Source organism: Ipomoea nil, unplaced genomic scaffold (assembly GCF_001879475.1).
Source record: "Ipomoea nil cultivar Tokyo-kokei standard unplaced genomic scaffold, Asagao_1.1 scaffold2144, whole genome shotgun sequence".
Lineage (NCBI taxonomy): Eukaryota > Viridiplantae > Streptophyta > Magnoliopsida > Solanales > Convolvulaceae > Ipomoea > Ipomoea nil.
The window spans coordinates 2293824-2315842 of record NW_017618572.1 but is presented as its reverse complement, the minus strand read 5'-3'; the positions used below and the strand labels follow the sequence as shown (position 1 = coordinate 2315842).

Below are 22019 nucleotides of genomic sequence, written 5' to 3'. Positions count from 1 at the left end.
AATATATTAAAATTTGATGATTTTGGGCGGGAAGTTAAATTGATGATTTTGTTTTTATATATAGTATATATTATTATTATTATTATTATTATTATTATTATTATTATTATTATTATTATTATTATTAGTAATTTTAATCTATAATTGTATTGTCAACTACCATGCAGTGCGATAGCATCTTGGTTACCTATCTAAGTGGATGGTCGAATCATAAGTACTTAGAAAATTGTATTACCATATTTTTAGAATATTACGCAAACCTTAATAGTACAGGAGTCTTTTGGGCGGGAAATTAAAATGAAAAATTTTGTTTTATATATATAGTATGGATTATTGGTGTAAAATCAATATTCGAATTATTATTATTTGTGTAAATAATAAATTATTATTTCCATATAAAATTACACAGAGTTCCAATGGAATTTTTCATTTATTACGCAGAATTTGTTTCCGTTATTCTCATGGCTTAATTATATATTCTTAGAATTTGGTAACCATTTTCCATTTCTAAGTATATATTGACTTTTTTTTTTTCTGTAAAGAATATTCTTAATTAAGCAGAGACAAAGGGTACAGATTGATACAGAATTAGTTCAGAAAAGGTCAAGCTTTTCCTACTGTCTCAGAACCCAGAATAGGGGGCAACATAACACAAGATCAGAAGAAAAGTAAATGGTACGTAACGATACAAAGGGAGCCTAAGTAATAATATATGAAAATATTTAATGTACAGGGTGGAAGATGTATGACTTGCTAATTGCTATCAACTGAATTAGATAGATTCATATCTGAAAGAGGTTGACAATAAGTTCTTTCAAAATTTACAATTTGTCCATCTGTTAGACGGTTTCTAGAAGTGTCTACGATCGAATGCTATACGAACGAATGGATCTGGTCTACTTAGAAAATGAAAAGATTTGTCCAAGTTATACCTTTCGTCACCGCTTTACAAAAATCGTATTATCATATTTTTACAATATTACGCAAACCTTTAATAGTACAGGAGTCTTTTGGGCGGGAAATTAAAATGAAAAATTTTGTTTTTATATATAGTATGGATTGTTACATAATTAGTTCTGAAAGGAGCTTTTCCTACCGTCTCAGGACCCAGAATAGGGGGCAACATACATAACACAAGAAGAAAAGTAAATGGTAATGATACAAAAGGGAGCCTAAGTAATAATACATGAAAATGGAAGATGTATGAGTTGGTAATTGCTATCAAGTGGTGCTGCCACTCCTGCCGCTGCCAGAGAGGTCTCCAGAAATTGCAGTCCCATATGATACCGATCGTGTGTGTGAACTGGAAACCCGAGACTTATAGTTGTCGAATCTTGAAAAGATCTCTAGGTGGAGGCTGCCTCTGCACAGTCGTCGTGTCATCATCCATATTTTTCCTCTTTCCAGCTAGTCTGTGTCTTGTTTTGAATTTGCTTGAATCCGAGCGATCGCTCGTAGATGGAACAGATCCTGAGTGTGCTGAAGGAATGTTGGTTTGCAGGCACAGAGATATGACAAAATCAGCATCTGGAGATGGGCCCTCAACAGGTGGCAAATTTGAGATGAACGCTGCCAATGCAGGTGGCAATGATTTCAGAACATTTGCTGCTTGCCCGTTACTTCCATATTGAATGCCAGAATAAGGCAATGCCCGTTAATTATGAACATATAGTTTAATAATTATGAACATAGAACACTGTGCACTCAGCACCATGCATGGTGCACACGGTTACACAGTATAATTTTCCCATAGTAGCTCCTCCGTCCATGAGTGTCACTATAGTCATGGGACCAAAAATATGAAAAATTCTTTTTATAATTAAATACTAGAAACATGGTAGAATTCTAGTAATATATTTGACGCTTCTTAGAAAAGAAAAAAAAAATTAATATTTTGAGGACTAAATAATGTCAAATAAAAAGGCATGGAACATAATTATAAAATTGCAAAAATTGATGGAACATTTTTATAATTAAATACTAGAAACATGATAATTGTTTGTTAGAAAAATTTATATAATCTAACCTGTTGTGAATTGGATACTAGATTTTAAATGTTTACTCTCTAATGTGTAACTTATTGGGGATTTTTTTAAAAAAGAAAAATAAAATAAAATCAAGTAGGCGCTTATTGTGCATGTATTGGTCCATTATTTAGGTGATTTTTGTATGTTGGCTAGTGATGATGGTATCAGATGCATTAACTGTTTTGTTAGATTTTAAAAAGTTTAAGAGAAAAACTAGATTTACTCGTCAAGTAGTTGGTGAAACGAGCAAATGTCTTACTTTTGTTTCGTTTTTCTCTCTCTAACGGGCCCAACAAAAATATCTACAAATATTTGACTGCAATCGGAGAAACATACTATAACAACATTTGTGACGCAAAAAGTGAATATCTTGCTTGCTCTCTTCATGATTGCATTTCACTCCTTGCAAAAACTGTCATCTGGGATCTTGTCTCATCACTTTCACTCATTTTTCTTTGATCTATTTTTTTTTTTTTTTTTTTTTTTTTTTGTACTCATTATTCTTTGATCTTTGATTTGTGTATAATCAAGAATATTTTTGTAATTGCAAAATTAGTTAATTAATTTGGTCCATTATTTTGGTGAATTTGATATGTGGTCTAGTGATGATGATATCGGATGCCTTAATTGTTTTGTTAGATTTAAAAAGAAGTTCAAGAAAAAAACTAGATTTACGTACTGGCTCAATATAGTAGATGCGTGAAACGCGCATCTGTCGTATTTTTCCTTCGTTTTTCTCTCTCTAATAGGGCCCACAAAAACGTGTACAAATATTTGATTGAAAATGGATAAATATATGATAACAACATTTGCCACGCAAAGAGTGGATATCTCGTTTTCTCTCTTCATGATTGCATTTCGCTCCTTGCAAAAATTGGTCATCTGGGATCTTGTCTCCTCACCCGTCTTTCTTCTTTGATCTTTGATTTGTGTATGTTCAAGAAATTTTTTGTAATTGGGAAATTAGTTAATTAATTTGGTCCCTAATTTTGGTGATTTTGGAATGTTGGGTAGTGATGATTGTATCGAAATCACTCATTGTTTTGTTAGATTTAAAAAAAAAATCAAGACAAAAAACACTAGATTTACTCTTCGAGTAGATGCACGAAATGCGCACGTGTCTTACTTATCCTTCGTGTTTCTCTCTGATAGGGCCTACAAATACGTGTACAACCATTTGACTGCAAATGGAGAAACATATGATAACAACATTTGCGGGCAAACAGTGGATATCTCGTTTGTTCTCTTCACGATTGCATTTCGCTCATTGCAAAAATTGGCCATCTAGGATCTTGTCTCCTTACTTTCACTCATTCTTCTTTGATTTTTGATTTGTATATGATCAAGAAAAATTTTGTAATTGGGAAATAAGTTAATTAATTTGGTGATTTTTGTATGTTGGCTAGTGATGATGGTATCAGATGCATTTATTATTTTGTTAGATTTAAAATAAATTTTTTTAAAAAAAAAACTTTATTTACTAGCCCCGTAGATGCGCAAAAACGCGCACATGTCTTACTTTTCGTTCGTTTTTCAATCTCTAACGGGCCCCACAAAAAACATGTACAAATATTTGACTGGAAAAGGAGAAACATATGATAACAACATTTGCGACGCAAAGAGTGGATATCTCGTTTGCTCTCTCGACGATTGCATTTCGCTCCTTGCATAAATTGGTGGGGGTGTGGGGGCAGCTACTTTGACTGCCCCCATAGTAGCGGAATGTTATGCACTTATGCTGTGCAACCGTGTGCACCATGCAAGGTGCACATGGTTCCAAATTCATAATTTCTATACTATAGATTCATAGTTTCTATACTGTAGATTCAATATTTCTATACTATAGATTCATAATTTCTATACTGTAGATTCATAAAATCTATACTGTAGATTCATAATTTCTAAACCGTAGATTCATAATTTAAATACAGTAGATTCATAATTTCTATACTTGTTAGGAACATATGTATTAGGATTTTGATGATACCAATATAACTTAGAAGTAGACCCCTAACTTTTTGTCACTTGTCTTGTTACCTTCGTTCTAGACGAAAGGTACCTTAACTCATCATGTAATTCGTGTTAAGCTAGACAAACACACAAAACCGAGTTAAGTTTATTTTTAGTTAGGTCTCTCTCAACGAAAGAAGAGCAGTTCGATGAAGCACAGTCTCATCTCTACTGGACAACGAAAGATGAGATGATCTTCTACGACAGAAAGCAGAAGCCGAAAGAAACCCTCTGATCAAGAGACCTTTATGACTGTCAAGACAACTCATCTTCTCTCAACTTAAGAAGAATGTTGTCAAATGTCTCATCTGAAGATCATCCTAGGAATAAACTCTCCTAAGATTGAGAGCACACTTTTCAAGGTGCATTAAATGCCACAGTACTACTTTTCAGAGCTGGAAGACAAAATAAGCAAAAGTGCTTATCTCCAACGTCTCTATAGTACAACTGCATTTAATGAAGCAATAAATGCACAAGGCTCTCTGGTTATTAACCACTGGATCATAGGTTTGAAATGCCATCTCCCTCCAACGGATGGATTTCTTCTCACCTATAAATACCCATCTTCTCCATGTTAGAAGGTGCTAGTTTTTAGAACAATTGAATTCATTCTCTCGAAAGCTCCTTATACAAGTTCACTCTCTCAAGCTTTGGAAATCCAGTGATCCAAGGTGTGAAATTTGAAGAAGACGCATCTGAATTCATTCATACATCCTTGAAGAAGTCTTGCAACTTTGTACACGCTGATTATCCATCTAGCCACCAGCCAGTCAAGACTTCAACGTGTTGGAGAAACTCAAAGATTATTCAATCCAACCCTCAACTCTGAAGAAAAATTTGATAGAGGCGGAGTAAACTTGGGGAGTTGAAAAACCTTCAAGTAGTTGTCCGGCTTAGTGATCAAGGAAGCTATCTTGGTGTAATTTGTACTAGGAGTGATAGTGCAAACCTTTCACGAGTTGTGAAAGAAGAGTGGAGTAGGCACAGTTGGCCGAACCACTATAAAAACTCTCTTGTCTCTATCTCTTTACATTTCAGCATTTTACTTTCGTGCATCGCATTTCATTAGCCCTAACCGAAAGTTCCCCATGAGATCAAACAGTGCAAAGAAACTTAAAATTTACCTTACATATCCGCTGCATAATAACCCCGAAAGGAGTTGTTATTGGTGAAAAACGAATTGAGTCTATTCACCCCCCCCCCCCCCTCTAGACTCTCCTTTCGACCCTACCGGGACCAACAAGTGGTATCAGAGCAGTTACCTTGAACGGTAAAAGCTTTGCCTTTACTGCCCGGTAGATCCCTTTTTACAAAAAGGTTAAAATCTCATTTTTCTCGTCTTTGCACATATTTTCTAAAAGGAAAATGGAAAAGGATCATGCTAACCGATCTAGGCCTCTTACCTTTAGTCTATCAAAATTTGATGATTGGAAAGTAAGGATGCAGGCACATTTCTCGGCGATCCATGATGAAATGTGGGATGTCATATGCACAGGACCCATCACAGTGATGATGGTGAACACCAATGCTGCTGCACAAGGAGCTGGTGCAGAACCCATGATACCGAAACCAAAGGCTCAACTCAACTCTGATGAGAAAGCGCGAGCTAACTTGGACAACGTTGCTCGAGATATCCTCTACAAATCTCTGGACGATTCCATGTTTCTGAGAGTTCGCAAATGCACAACAGCAATGAAAATCTGGAACGTTCTTATGAACTTGGGAGAAGGAGATGAGCAAGAAAAGGACAACAAACTCACTGTTGCCATGAAAAAGTTTGAAGACTTCAAGATGATGCCTAACGAAGCTATCACTGACATGGAGCTCAGGTTCACAAAGTTTCTAGGTGATCTTTCAGACCTCGGAAAAGAGCTCACTGAAAAAGAGAAGAATTTGAAGATTCTTCGAGGTCTCCCGAAATCATGGGACATGAAAGTCACCGCAATGAGAGATCATCGCGATATGAAAACCACGAGCACAAGAAAAATCTTTAGTGATCTGAAAGCTTATGAGTTCGAGCACGAACAAAAGGAGTTGGAAGAAACCGAGATCAGAAACGTGGCTTTGGTGGCCAACCAACAACCCTCGACGTCAAATAGGTCAACCTCTAACTCTTCAAATTTTTTATCTGACGAGCAATATGCCATGTTTGTTAGGAAAATGAAAAGATTCATACGGAAAAACAACTTCCAAGACTTTCAAAGATCATCAAGCCGAAGTCAACATGAAAGATCTCAGCTTCCACCAAGACAAGAAACAGTGGATTCCCAAATGCTGTGCTACAATTGTCGAAAGCCTGGACATTTTAAGGCAAATTACCCACATCCAATGGTTAGCAAACATCAGGACTCTGGCACGACAAAAGAAACTGGCGAATCCATCAAAAGGAATGACAAACCAGAATCATCGAACTCCAGAAACGAAAGAAGGAGAAAAACAATGGTCGTAAATGAAGCGACCGAAAACAATGAATCCGAAAGCAGTTCCTCAAGCTCAAGCTCGGATGATGACAGTGCTGAAGAAGAAAAGGGACTGTTGTGTCTATTCAGCGAGGAAGAAGAATCAAGTGAAGTGTGTCTTATGGCACAAGATGAAGAGGTAGACTCTCAATCCTCTTCCTTTCTTTCATTAGAAATGAACTCATCAAATGATCAAAACTCCAATGGATCTGTCAGTGATATGATGAGGAGATTTGCTATCATAAATAGCACATACTTAGAATTGAAAGAAGAGAACTCTCGACTATTGATCAGCCACAATGAGCTAAGGCGAGTTCGAATAGAGAACGTAAAGCTAGCCATTGTAAAGGATCAGCTCGAAAAGCAAGTTCTATCTCTCAAAGAGCAGTGCATAGAAAGAGAAAAGCGGGAGCAACATTTGCGTGAGGTTCTTGAATCATTTAATAATTCGTCCAAACTGATGGACCGAATGGTAAATGGTTCAAAACCGCCTGGGGAAAGAACCGGAATTGGTTATGACCTCGGCTCCTCTTCACATGTCACTTAAACAAACCCACAAATGTTTACACCCGTGAAAGTTTTACATATGCTTTTGTTCAAGGTCCCACTCAAATGTCTTAGCCAGTGACCAAGGTTAACAATGGTGAAATACCACAATCAACAAGCTAACCTAAGGGAACGGCTGTACAATGAATTGTGGAACCTAGAAATGAAAATTCCTTGAAAGGCAATCCTAGGCACAAAAATGCCAAATCGAATGGACCAAACAGAAATAGAGTCAATCTATATCAAAAGAAAGGTCACCCTACCAGAAATGATCAATCAAGGACAAAATCAAATGTTAATCAGAGGCAAAATCGTCCTAATTTTGCACGAAAGAATCCTCCACAAGGAGATGGACATATCCGACATGCCGAGAGGTCATTCAGAAGACCGAGGACAGGCAATGGATGGAGTGGACCAACCAAGGAAGATTGGTTTTATTATCCCGAACCTCTGCCAAAAGCGCAATTTGACAAAATACATCTGCATAAACAAACCAATTATTCCAAGCAGTATCATAATCCTCCTGCTGATTATTTTCAAGAACGATATAGGAACAAAACCTTTTCAAAAATCTTTTATGATTATCGTGTCTTTAACGGGTACAAGGGACCGAGAATGAGTAGAGGTTACTCTAGGTTTGCTTGGATCTCAAAGTTGACATCTAACCCCGAAGGACCCGTAACGGAAGGGGTACCTAAAAATGCATAATCTTTCTTGCAGGAAAAACAAGTCATATGGTATGTGGACAGTGGATGCTCAAGACATATGACTGGCGACAAAACGATTTTGAGCAACTTTAAGGAAATTGATGGCCCAAAAGTGATATTTGGAGGAGAAACAAGTGGAAAAACTTGTGGGACAGGAGATGTCATCAGAAATGGCATAACAATTCAAAATGTCTCATACGTAGAAGGATTGAAATTCAATCTGCTAAGCACAAGTCAGTTTTGCGACAAAGGATATAACGTCGAATTCTCCAAAGACAAATGCAATATCGTCAGCACGAGAGATGGCGAAATTGTTCTCTCAGTGAAACAAAAGAAAAATATGTACGTTATCATTTGGAACTCATTTAATGCTAACGTTTGTCTTGTAGCTAAAATCAATGCAGATCTATGTTGGGAATGGACAACAAGATGAGTCACTTGAACATAAAGACCATCAACAAGCTTGCAAAGAAAGATCTAGTAGAAGGTCTACCAAAAGCAACATACGTTAAAGACAAGATCTGTGAAGCATGTCAAAAAGGAAAGCAAATAAAATCATCCTTCAAGTCCAAAAAGTCAAACGTAAACTCTTGACCATTGAGTTTGCTACATATGGACCTATTCGGACCAGTTGACCCCGCAAGCCTTAGTGGACGAAAATACACACTGGTCGTAGTAGATGATCACACGAAGTATACATGGGCATTGTTCCTGAAGAAGAAGAACGAAACAGAAATTGTTCTGCCCAATCTTCTAAGACAACTCCAAACAGAGATGGAAATCAACATCATAAGGATTAGATCAGATCAGGGAACTGAATTTGTTAGCAAAGTCATCAAGGATTTCTGTGGACAAAATGGCATATTTCACCAACTTTCAGCAGCAAGAACACCACAACAAAATGGTGTTGCCGAAAGAAGAAACAGAACCTTGAAAGAAGCAGTACGAACAATGATTGCACATTCGGGATTGCCTAAGCGTTTTTGGGCCGAAGCCATCAATATAGCTTGCTACACACAAAATCGATCCCTGATCAACAAAGCTCACAATCTCACTCCATATGAATTATGGAAAGGTAAGAAACCTGTCATTAGCTACTTTCATATCTTTGGTTACAGGTGCTTTATTCATAACAACGGGAAGACTCATCTAAGAGATTTTGACGAAAGAGCTGATGAAGGATTATTTATGGGATATTCTTCGGTTAGCAAAGCATACAGAGTTCTCAATAAAAGAACAATGGTCATAGAAGAATCAATACATGTTAAATTTGATGAAAAATCCGAGAAAATCCCTATTGAGATGGATAAAACGAATGGTCAAGGGTCAACCTTCGAGAAAATGTAATCATTGATGACGAAGATTCTGACTTCGAAGATCATCTTCCTTCTTACACAAAATATCAACCGAAGTCTACGAACTCCGAATCCAGTGCTCAAACTGTTGAAGAAACACGAGTCACTAACACGAATGTTCAACTTACCTCAGAACCTATGATATACATTGACCTACCCTATATTCCTGAAATGAATGATCAGCAGCAACAACCAGCTTTTGAACCAGATCTAAGATGGCTGAGAGACCATTTTCCTGATCAAGTCATTGGAGATGTACAAGAAGGATTAAGAACGAGAGCTTCCTTGCATGAAAATATGATGGCCTGTTTTCTATCACAAATGGAACCAAAATCTATTGAAGAAACACTAAGCGACCCAGATTGGGTTATAGCCACGCAAGAGGAACTTCACCAATTTGAATGAAACAATGTATGGGAACTAGTTCGGAGACCTACACATCAAAATGTCATTGGAACCAAATGGGTATTCAGGAACAAAATGAGTGAAGATGGTCTCATTGTTAGGAACAAAGCTCGTCTTGTTGCTAAAGGCTACTGTCAAGAAGAAGATATTGATTTTGATGAAACCTTCGCCCCTGTAGCCAGGCTTGAAGCGATACGAATGTTTCTTGCCTATGCGGCATATAAAGATTTGAAAGTCTACCAGATGGATGACAAAAGTGCGTTCTTAAATGGACTTCTTGAAGAAGAAGTGTATGTTGAACAACCACTTGGTTTCGCCATTGATTGCGGACAAGAAAAAGCCTATCATCTCAAAAAGGCCTTATATGGATTAAAACAAGCTCCATGAGCTTGGTATGATACGCTTTCATATTTCCTTATCAATTGTGGTTTCATGAAAGGAACTGTTGATAAACCGCTCTTTCGGATAAAAGATGATGATCATGTTTTGCTAGTTCAAATCTATGTTGATGACATCATTTTTGGAAGTACAAATCCAGATTTATGTGAGAAATTCTCAAACCTTATGCAAGGTAAATTCGAAATGAGCATGATGGGAGAATTGAACTACTTTCTTGGCTTGCAAGTTAAACAATGTCTGGAAGGGATATTCATTAACCAAGAAAAATACACAAAGGACTTGATTCGCAAATTCGGAATTGATGGAAAGTCCTCAGTCAAAATTCCCACGAGTACATCATTAAGAATGGATGTTGATAATGAAGGGAAAGATGTTGATCTAAAGAACTTTCGTGGAATCATCGGATCTCTTCTCTACCTCACAACAGTAGGCCCGATATCTCTTTTGCCGTTGGTGTATGTGCACGGTTTCAATCCAAACCGAAAGAAATTCACCTAAGTGCTGCTAAGAAGATTTTAAGATACCTTAAGGGAACCCAAAGTGTTGGACTTTGGTACCCAAAAGGAAACTCTTTTGATCTTGTTGGCTATTCAGATGCTGATTTTGCTGGGTGTAGAATTGATCGCAAGAGCACCTCAGGAACCTGCCAGTTCCTAGGGGGAAGACTCGTATCTTGGTTTAGTAAGAAGCAAAATTCTATTGCAACCAGTACCGCTGAAGCCGAATACATTGCGGCTTGCAGTTGTTGTGCACAAATCTTATGGATGACTCACCAATTAAAAGATTATGGTGTAACAGCTCGAGAAGTGCAAATAAAGTGTGACAACACAAGTGCAATTGCAATTACGCACAATCCTGTATTACACTCTCGCACAAAGCATATTGATATCAAGTATCACTTTATTCGTGATCATGTTGAAAGAAAGAACATATCTCTTGAGTATATTAATACTGAGGATCAATTGACAGATATTCTCACTAAACCATTATGTGAAAATAGATTTGCCACACTTCGCCACGAAATTGGAATGATTGAATTGACATGTTAATAAGATCTCTTGGATGTTGGCGTGTTAATAAGATCATGATTTAGAGATTCCTGAAATGATTCCATAAAGCAGATCTCGGGAAATAAAAAAGGAAGCATATTATCTACTATAACACGCAAGAGCACATACTTTCAGGCTATAAAAGGACAAACATGTGGTTCAAAGAGCTCACACTAACTACTTATTCTAATAAATTTCGTTTGAGTGATTTGTGTTTACAGGTATGAGTACAGAACACGAAGAGAAGACGACAATCACAGAAAATAAGGAACGAGATGAAACTGAAATATTTTATGATCCTCTCGTAAAGGAAGAAAATGAGGGTGCCATGAACAAAGTGATCGCAAATTCGCAATACTTGCAAAATCTTCTTCGTGATCCAACGGAACACGAATCACATGAATCTTTTCACTCTGTTGGCAATACCATAGTATACGCTGTTATGGATAGCGTGCTAGAAAGGAGTGATAGTCTCGACTACTCACCATCGAGCACTCCTCCAAAAATGCCCTCCCCACTCAAATCTACAGCTAGCAGCAAGAAGAAAAAGACCTAAAAGATCATCTTAAGTCATGACATTAAACTGTGATCATGTTGCAAATCTCATGAATAAAGATTCTTGTTTCTTTGTTTACGATAATATTCGATATTTGCCTCGTATGAAAAGATCTGCCACAAAGTTTATGAAAGATTCCCAAAAAGAGATTTGGCACTTCCATCCAAAATCTCTTGAACACACCTACACGCAACCCTTGCACCTATAAATTATTGCCTTTTTCAACGAAATCTACTCAAATTTTTTGTGCTTTAGTAAGTATTATTTGCAGGTATGAATCGGGACAACAACAAAGAGAAGATGGATGAAGCAGAAAAGCGAGCAATTCGGCGAGATCACCATCTCTTGGAAGCAAGAAAACTCACCAATGCCACAATTATAAAATTAGAAGAGGATGGTGAAAGGGTGAATGTCACATACTCTATGCCAAGCTCAGCTAGCATGAAAGACAAAGAAATTCTAGACAACAATGTCAAAGAATCTCAGACCAAGAGAGCCTTCCATCAGGAACAAGCCAAAAAGTTGGCACACGAAAGGATAACGAAAAATGCACACAAGCACTCATCCAATCCACCCACCTTTCGTTGGTATCCCATTCTTGAAGCTCCTCAAAAGATTGAAAAATCTTATTAAGATTTCACTCATGTTTACTCTCAGTCATCAAACAAATCGCCTGAACCCACCCTCTCCTTAGAGGAACTGGACGAATATGCAAAGATGGCTAGCTTGCCTGATGTGACTGATGAGTCAACTCGTCTGGAGCTTCACATGCCTTATCGTTTCCTTTGAATCACTAATGTTTGTTTTGTATGTAAGGCATGGTCACCTGCCCTCTGGTCTCGCTTAATAAAATCTACTATTCTTGATGTCAGCAATGATTATTATCTTGACCATGATATTAAAATATCAGAACGTTGCTATTTTGGTCAAAGATGAATTAATTGCTAATGTACCATCTCACAAAAGTTTCAAACTTGTATTTGAAAGCTGTGCGGAATTTGATGTTCATAAATGCACAAACTCACATCAGTTTCAAAAATCACGGAAATCGATGCCATCATTCCTAGCAATTCGCACCTGGTTAAAATCAATGTGCACACATTGATTACCTATATCACATATATGGCTATAAAAGGGGGCCATTTGCTCCACTTCAACATCAGTCAAGCTCTTCAACAATGGCTCCTAAGGCACCAATCACTAGGGATGTAACAAGGGGGATCAGAGAAAGAGCTCGTCTTGTTAGAGAAGAACAAGGCGACCCTTATCCTGGCAATAGCCTGCATGCTCCCCTGGATGTCTCCTTTGACTCAGATCTTGATGACTATGATAAACTCATCAAGATTAAATCCGATGAAGATGCCAGATCATTTGATCCTAATGAGCAACCCCTCTTATAGTTAAAAAGGGATTTATGCCCTTGGATGTCTGGAATAATCCTAACATGGACAAGGATCTCCGAGCTTTCTTTCGAACTTATGATTGCAAAACCGAGCTTGTAGGATACATCGAAGGTGAATCTGATGAAGAAATGAAATCCTCTGTTGGATCATCCTATCCAAATCTATCTGCAACAAAGAAGGTCTCTAAGGAGCACAAGGGTGAAACCAGCAAGAAGAAGAAGGGAAAAGAGAAGAAATAATAATTTCTTGCTATAATTTATCTATGTCCTAAAATCATCTTTCGGTTTCCTATCATGTATGATTAATGACTCTTTGTCCTCAAAGCGGTCATTACAAATAAAATAAATCTTTTGTTGTGTTGCTATGGCTAACGAAAGGTGCACAGTTCTCCATGGAATATATTCTTAGCATCTTTTCTATGCTTTACTTAGTCAAAGCCGAAATAAATGGCTCGACAAATAACGCAAAAGCTATTGAATGGTCATTCAATGCTCACTACATTCAATGAGGAGAATCATTCATTTTATGCTATAAAAGGGATGGATTTATGCACTCTGAATTCACACAATCTCTATATCTCACAACCAGCAAGATCATGGCATCTCACAAGCCTTTCACTCGATCCATGACCAAATTGGAGAAAGAAGCAGCTCGAAAGCTGAGAGAGGAACAAGGAGATCTCTATCCAGGAAACATTGAGCATACTCCTCTAGATCTCTCCTCTGATGATGATCAGCCTGAAAAGGTCGCTGCCCCTCTTGTCTCTGAAGACGAAGAAAATCCAATCGCTGATCTTCATGAAGCTCCTCCACCCATTGAAGGAGGACGAGACTTTCCCACTGCTGAAGATTGGAAAAATCCGCTTGCTAATCATGATTATCTCATGTACCTGAGCACTAATCCCAGTGAATCTGAATCTGATGATGAAGACAACACAACAAACCTTCCCTCTGGATCCAAGACTGTCAAAACTGCGAAATGGTTTCACAAAGAATTGGGAAAAATGATGTCAATGAAGGGAATGGCAAGCAAGGATGCCAAGGGAAAAGGAAAGAAATGAATATTTCTGTTATCCTAAGTGTACCCCGATCTGATGTTTTACTATGCCTACCCGAAATAAACATCTTTTATTAAGTAATAACGAAACTTTATTTGTTTCCTATTATCTCAATACGAATGATAACACTATGACAACACGAGAGAAGTAGATCTTTATTTGATTTACTTTATCTTTTCAAGCATGGAATGTCATATCTATGGTCTCCAGTCAGGAATCTTTCTAAACATTGGAACTTGGCAAATTTACAGTGATTAGTCTCTCAAATGAAAATGTGTCATACCTCGGTATGAACACCCATTCTGGCTATAAATAAGCACACCATATGCTTCTATAATTACTCAAGCTCCCACAATGGATAAAGGAAAGAAAAAAGTTTCCTCCATTGTCTCCTTGCCGAAAAAGGATCTGAAAGAAGTCCAAGAGATGTTCAAATCTCTCAATTTATCATCCGAACATAGAGAAAGCTCTCATGGTTTGGTTGCCAAGAAGCTCCCCTCAACTCTTCTCCAGAATGTGTCACCTCCACTTGGACTATCATCTCCTACGATGAGCTCTTTCAAAAATGATCCATCTTATTTAATGTGGAAGGACTTCTGTGAGGAACAGATCCAAGAACTTGAGGAGCAGCTGAGAAAGAGGGTGAAAAGATCTTAAGGGTATCTTTATCTCGTGTAAACCAATAGATGATATCTATGGTATTTCATCCATGTTCATTCGTGTAATAACTCATCTCTCTGTATCTTGTCTGCCCCCTTTGTGTTTTTAATGCATCTATGAATAGAAATCTCGACTTCTTAAAACTCTATCTCAACCGAGAGTTAAGTATGTTGGTCATGATATGTATTTAAGCCAGACTACACGTCTTGGCGGTTGCTTGAGATTGAGGAATTTCATCCTAACCATTCGATTGCATTGATAATGGGAATCATGTGGCCACAAATTTCGGTCCACTAACCCATGCTCCTATGTCAGAGGATGCGACGCGCATTTAATGGAGATGTTTAGTACTTGAGTACCTTTCTCTCTCTTATTTAATGCGGAATGATCAAAATTGATCTGATACTGGACTTATCAGATATACCCACCGTATCAGTTTTCCTGATTGGTCGATTAAAGAGAAGACAAACCCATTCATCTTCAAGAAAAACTTCTTGGCCCATTAGAAAATCTCTATGGCATTCATTCATATAAAACCTAAATCATCACCTTCCCTCCCACTTTTTCAAAACTTCCTCAGCACTCCAAGTTTTGAGAATCTCTCAAAAATCTCAAAAACCTCAAAAACCTCAAAAACCTCTCAGACTTTGAAACCCAGTTTTCTCATAATCATATTTTTGAAGTCATGGCAAAGTCAGCCAAAATACCATTTTCCGATGCTGAACAGGAAGCACCCTCCACAATGGTGGTACCAAGCTTTCCAACATCCGACATCAACATCATCGAATCTAGAGTACCATTTATTGTTGGTGGAAGCGTGTGGGATGCTCATGGATTTCTGTAATACGTTCTTGACCGCACCTTCAGAGAAAAAGTGATCAATCTTCTTAAGGACAGTGGCTTGTATACTTTTGTCACTCATCTATATACATACTGGTTTCCAGTGGATGTCACTCAGTTTTACCTGAACGCAAGTGTCTCTGCCGATGGATCGGAAATTACGTCCGAGGTAAATCGCACCGCCGTGGCTCTAACCGTGGCTTTCTATTACTACGAGCAGAATGCCTTCTATGAGACGATCAAGAACAAGCAGGGACCAACAAGTGCCGAGATTACTTGGCCTCTAAAGAAGAAATGGTTACGAATGGACTACGAGTTTACAGTTGACATTTTCAACAAGATAGTAGAACACAAAACCTCGGGAACAGACGATGTTACAAAGGACAAACTGAAGATGCTGCATGCTTTTCTTGGGGGATACAAAGTAGATTGGTCGAAAGTTGTCTTTAACCAACTTCGTCACGTCATCACGAATGGTCGTTCTTCACCTGGCCGTTCTACACCAGGGGATATTACTAAGAAGATAGGTTTTGGCTTTTTAGTCAGTCATCTTCTCACCATGAAGAAAATCCCTCTACGAGCAGGAGTCTCGCCAGGACGAAAGGTGTGTCACATGAAGTCAAAACCCACTGGCTATGACAAACAGAAAGCTTTAGTGCTTGGCTTGCCGTTGGACTCAGTGAAGAAAGTGAGAAAGTCCAAACGATCTAAAGGAAGTGATAATGACATGCCTAAGGCCAAAAGATCACGAAAGGACAAAAGCTCTTCTGCACCCAAAACAAAAGAACCATCCACGGATCAACCCAAAGCATCGCCGAAAGTTACTGATACCGCTCAGCCAGTCCTTCAGATGAAAACCCCCACATCAACTCAACCAGAAGCAGTCACGAAAGAAGTCTCTCAAAAGACTCCACAAATGTCTTCAACTGAACCTGTCATAATTGTTGATTCCTCTGAAGAAGAAGAGGCTGCACACTCTACTCCTGTGAAAGCATCAAAAAGCCACTTTCGGCCTACCATTGCCAAAGCAAACGAGATCATGGCGAAACTGGCTCCCCCTCCTGAGTCAATATTACCATCCAAACTGAAGAAGAAGTTTGCATCTTCTCAGGGGGGAAGAAATGAAAAGAAAGGAATCAAAGAAGAGAAAGAAGAGATCAAGGAGCACAGAAAGCTCGAAAAAATCCTCCTTACCACAAGAACCCATCCAGGCAGAGCAACTCAACACGAGCTTGACACAAGAACCTGCCGTGATGGACAAGGAAGCTCAACTCAAGTTCTGAACGATTACTTAAGTCTCCCACAAGAACCTGGCATGCCAGAAGAGACGAGAGAAGTGATCGCTGATCAAATCACAACAGTTGCTGAACCAATCCTCCCACCGAACAGAGCAGATGGCTCCCATTCTGACACAAGAACCTGTCAGGGTAGAAGAGGATGAAATTGCACCACATCTTTCGAGTCACTTAAGTATCCCACAAGAACTTGGTCAACCAGCTGAGACGAGAGAAGTGACTCCTCCGATTGAATCCAATCCGAAAGAAGCTCAAACCAAGCCTGAAGTCTTGCACAAATCAGTCATACCCGAAAGCTCTCAATAAATTATATCAATACCCGAAGTTGTCCCAATTCCCCCATCAAGGGATCAATTGCTTCGAGAATCTATTGAGAACGACTTCAACAGGGTAATGCAATGGCAGAAATGGCGCACTTCTCAATTACGAACGTTTCTTGAAACGTTTGAGGAAATGAAGGATGAAGAGGAGTTTTCTTTAGAGTGGATCGACACACAAGACATTTATGAAGCATCGCGTCTTAAAACTATGAAACGCGTGTACTCCTACAAAGTGACCCATCGCACTCTCGGGAAAGAAAAGGCACCTATCTGCATTGAGCTCAACAAGCCGCCATTGGACCCAACCTTCGTCGAAGAGATGAAAGAATTTCGGTATGCTCTCCTTCTCTCAAAAGTCAAGACAGAGCTAGAACGAACTCATCAGAACGATCCAGCATGCAATGTCAGCGGACTTAAAGATGACGAAGGAAAGGAGGTTGAACATGACGACGAAAGAACATCTGAAAACGAGAGCAGAGAGGCGAACTCTGATTCAGACAAAGACAATGATGAAAGTCCTGAAAATGAAGAAGATGATGAAGACAAAGATGAAGATGACAAATCAAGTGATGAGCAGGATAACTCTCATGACGATGGTGGAGATGATGATGATGATGAAGGAAAAGCTGATAGCAATAATCTTGGTAATGATGGCAATTCGGATTATGATAGTGACTCTCCTATCATACGTAACACCGAAGTTATACCTGAACAATCACCTGCCTCTAGCTCATCCCCATCAAAAGAAGGCATAACTCGTGAGCTACCTCTCGCCATGCTACCGCCTCATGCAAATACAGCTCGTGATGACAACATGGATGCATCACCACGTGATGAAAATCGGGAAGCATCAACTCATGCGCATGACCAGGCACCTGGCATGGATTACCTTAGTCCTGAGCACATCATGCACCAAATGCTTAATACAGTCTTCAATGCTGAACTCATTCATAAGCAATATCTGCATCACAGAGAAAAAGATAGCCGGAACATAGCAGATCTATCGGCCAAAGTCGACCGCATGATGGAAACAATGTCTCGTCCACAACCCAACACATCAAATCCAGATACTCAAGATAGGCTTGCACACGACTCAGTCAACAACGAGCTATCCTTGATAAAATTTCTAAGGAACAACATGCTCTTAAACATGCTCACTTCGGTCTCAAAGAACGAGTGGATCTTGCTTGTACAAAAATAGATCTCGGGCATGACAACATGTTTCAGATGGCTGAATATCAACTCACTATGTTTGAGTACCTCAAGGATGTTCTTCTTGCAGTTCAAAGCCTGACCAGATTTTCTGCCACCCCATGTGATGATGCCAAAAAGGGGGAAGAGGACAGAAAGGATGATGACAAGGACGAAGACAAAAACAGATCTCCCCCCAGAAGAAGCAATGAAGAACAAAAAAGACAAGAAGAAAGAAGAAGCTCAACAAGACACGAAGAGAGAAGAAACACGAGATCATCACTGTAACACCCCGAAATTTTGAAACTTTTAAAAATTATATAATAAAGGTAAATTCTCATTAAATCCCAAAACAGGGTATTACTAAACATATGAGTGCGGGGTGCTATGCGACATCTAAGCTGGAGAACTCAGATGCACAGACTACACTAACTAAATATCCTCAACACGTCATCATGGCACGCAGGCCGAAAGGAAAACTATCTATCTAATCCAAGTTCTTCTAGCGCGCTCTGGGAGCTAATCATCTGTGCCTGAAAGCCAAATATATCTGTTCAGCGAATGATGCCGGTAACCCACTCCAACGCGTTGAAATATATTATAGATATATATATATATATATATATATATATATATATATATATATATATATATATATATATATATATATGAAAACCATTTTGAAGCAGGAAGATATATACTTAAGAGACTCTAGCTTTTAAAACCAGGAATAGACTCAGCAGATAGGGGCAAGCACAATAATCAATGATAACAGTTAAGTAGAAACAATCATCATAAAGAATACGCAACTAAGGTCACAGACTACTTCCAAATCAATCATATCATCATCCAATCATCATTTGTAACACACAATCACACTGTGATGGCGCCACGAGACCAATCGCATGCCCCGAACATGAGGGTTAGTGCATATAGCACTAACACGGCCCTGCAGCACCCTACCTCATACCGCAGCATGAAGGGAGTTGATTGCAACAAACCCTATAGACCGCTAACGAACTCAGCGGCGGATCACAGTCCTACACACCGCTGACGCGCTCAGTCGGTGGACCGTGATCCACTTTACAAGGGGGAACTTACGATCCTACACACCGTTGACGAGCACAGTCGGTGGACCGCAGCGAATCAGGCCCTACACACTGCTGAGGGACTCAGTCGGTGGGCGATGATCCTCGGAGACTACGACCCTACACACCGCTGGCCCATCACTCGGTGGATCGCAGCCAACCGTAGCCCTACACACCGCCTGATTACTCAGGTCGGTGGACTACAACCTTCCTCGGACTTATTGGCCCTACACACCGCCTGGCGCGTCCAGGTCAGTGGGTCATAGCACACAGGCCCATGTGGACCGCAGCCCAAGAAGTGAATCATTGACCGTAGCCAGGAGGATGGACCGCAGCTCATAAGTAACCAATCAGTGGACCGCAGCCCTATATAATATTTATATACCTGACCGATCGCAACCGGCCTGGTTAACAGTTGGGATGGTTCTCAACCCATCCAACTGCCCGTATAGCCAATTTTATCGCAACCAAATTGGGGAATCATGCATCACATAACACATAATAGCACATTGGGAAGGGGGAGACACATAAATAAGCATACGTGTGATCATTCACATACTAAGAATAGTCCTAAGGGGTTCATACGACTTCCACCTAGGTCAACGGGTTACCGATTCAACTAGCATGCAATTCCTGAGACTCTTTTATCCTACGAATGGTACCCGAAACATCAAACTAGACTCAAGCACGACAAACGGGGTCCGTTGGGACACCACGGGGAATGGGGAACATCAAACGGGGAAGCCAAAGACCCGGGGTGGGTGACAAACCAGCGGGTAGCCGGTGGGTGGAGGGTCACCCGCCGGAGATCATCGTCCGGGCAGCGGGTTGCCGGCGGGCGAACGCCTGCCCGACGGCTGCCCGCTGCCTGGCGGTGATTTTCGGGCAGCGGGTAGGTGGCGGTTACCCCTACCCCCACCTACCCCCCCCCCTGACTCTTTTATCAAAAAATACGTCCCGGGATCCTTTATGGAACCCGAAACCATGCTTAGACACTTTCAAACGCAAATAACGACACCACGTAGACAATTAATGGATCAAAAGCAAGAATTAAGTAGAACTTATCCTATTATGACTTCTAAACATGAACAACACCCGAACATGTGAATTCCCACCCAATTATATAACAAGAACATCACAATACAAATTCCCAAGCCAACCTAGGGCTCTAATCCCACCAAAATTGTCAAAATCATATTTTATCTTCATCATCAAGAATCATCAAGATTTATCAAGATTTATCACATAAATATCAAGAACCTCTTTTTAACATCAAGATCATCAAGATTACTCATAAAATCATCACATCAATCAATCAAGATTATATCACAAATATCATAGAGAAATCATCAAGGCAGATTTATATAGAGGGAGCCAAAGAGGGAGATCATAGCAAAGAAAATAGATTTTGTTGAGACATGGGTTACCTCTTGCCTTAATTAATTTCCTTGGCTATGAAGGGTCTTTCTTTAAGATTTCTTCTTTCTTGATTTCTCCTATGAGAATTCTTGGGGAATTCTTGTGTGGTGAAAGTTATTGTGGTGTGAGTTGTAGGTGCCTCTTATGTCCCTATATATATATATCTAAGAGTCCCAATTAGGGTCTAAGTGGTATGGATTTGCTAGTTCTATTTCCTATTGGACTAATGGATTGGCTTTAGGGATAAGGGTCCATGGACTATGGTGGACCCCTTTTTAGCTAATTAGTGGATTTTAACTTCCTTTTTGGGCTGAGTAATTAATTAATTAATTTGGGTTTAGGGGTCGTAACACGGGGTGTTACAATCACCTTCAAGATCCAGATCTCGTCAACAACACTCTTCTAGACTCAGACAACATTCCATCAAGCCTCGCCAATACTTCGGATCCACCTCTGAGTTCTCATTTTCCGGGAAAACGAGCAGAGAGAAAATGAACTTTCGCCAAAGGCTGATGCGCAAGGATACTATAACCATGGATGCTGTAGGAAATTTCCACACGTACCAACCATATGAAGAAGGAAGTGGAAAACGATTTGAAGGGTACACCATAGCTGTGTGGATGAAGAAAAGAGATAATTACTTTCGGCAAGTGCATCAGACTCAAAGAAATGAAGAGATCAAGAAAGGAAATCGTGAACTCTGGAACAAGCAAGAAGAAGCGAGACTTGCTAGAGAAAAGGAGCTGGTTGAAAGAGAACGAATCAAAGAAGCAATAAGAGATGTCACGAAAGTCAAGAAAAATGCTGAGACTGGAGTTAAATATAATGCTGCCTTCAAAATTCACAAAGAATCTGGAAAGAGCTACACCGAAGGAATGCACTCATTTGAACTCATAACATGGTGGAATCTCGGCATAATTGAAGGAGAAAACATCCTCGAAGCATACAACAATTACGTGAGCAGCAACATCAAAGGTGAATATGAAGACATTGTCAGAGAAAGCTCAATTCAAAAGTACAGAGAGCATATCAACCGAGACATCGACATGAAGAGGATTCTCAAGAAACAAAAAGAGAGAGGACAAGGAAAGAGAAGAAGCTCAGATTCAGAAGGCGAAACTTTTAGATATGTAAAGGCTTCTTTTCCTCAACACCAGTGACAATTCTTTGTAAGTGTTTTTGATCTCTATAAAAGTCACTTTTATCTCAATCTATCTTGTCTTTATCTAAGTT

The 22019-nt window shown here is 39.3% G+C and overlaps 1 protein-coding gene across 1 annotated transcript; it reads left to right on the top strand.

Moving 5' to 3' along the window:
- The first annotated feature begins 5402 nt into the window (after positions 1 to 5402).
- On the top strand, positions 5403 to 7043 carry LOC109148626. Its single transcript, XM_019296361.1, has one exon. The coding sequence runs from the start codon at positions 5403 to 5405 to the stop codon at positions 7041 to 7043; it is 1641 nt and encodes a 546-aa protein (XP_019151906.1).
- Positions 7044 to 22019: the final 14976 nt, after the last annotated feature.

What these genes read in the sequence shown, in the direction of transcription:
- LOC109148626 (XM_019296361.1), top strand. Translation starts at nt 5,403, where the DNA reads ATGGAAAAGGATCATGCTAACCGATCTAGGCCTCTTACCTTTAGTCTA.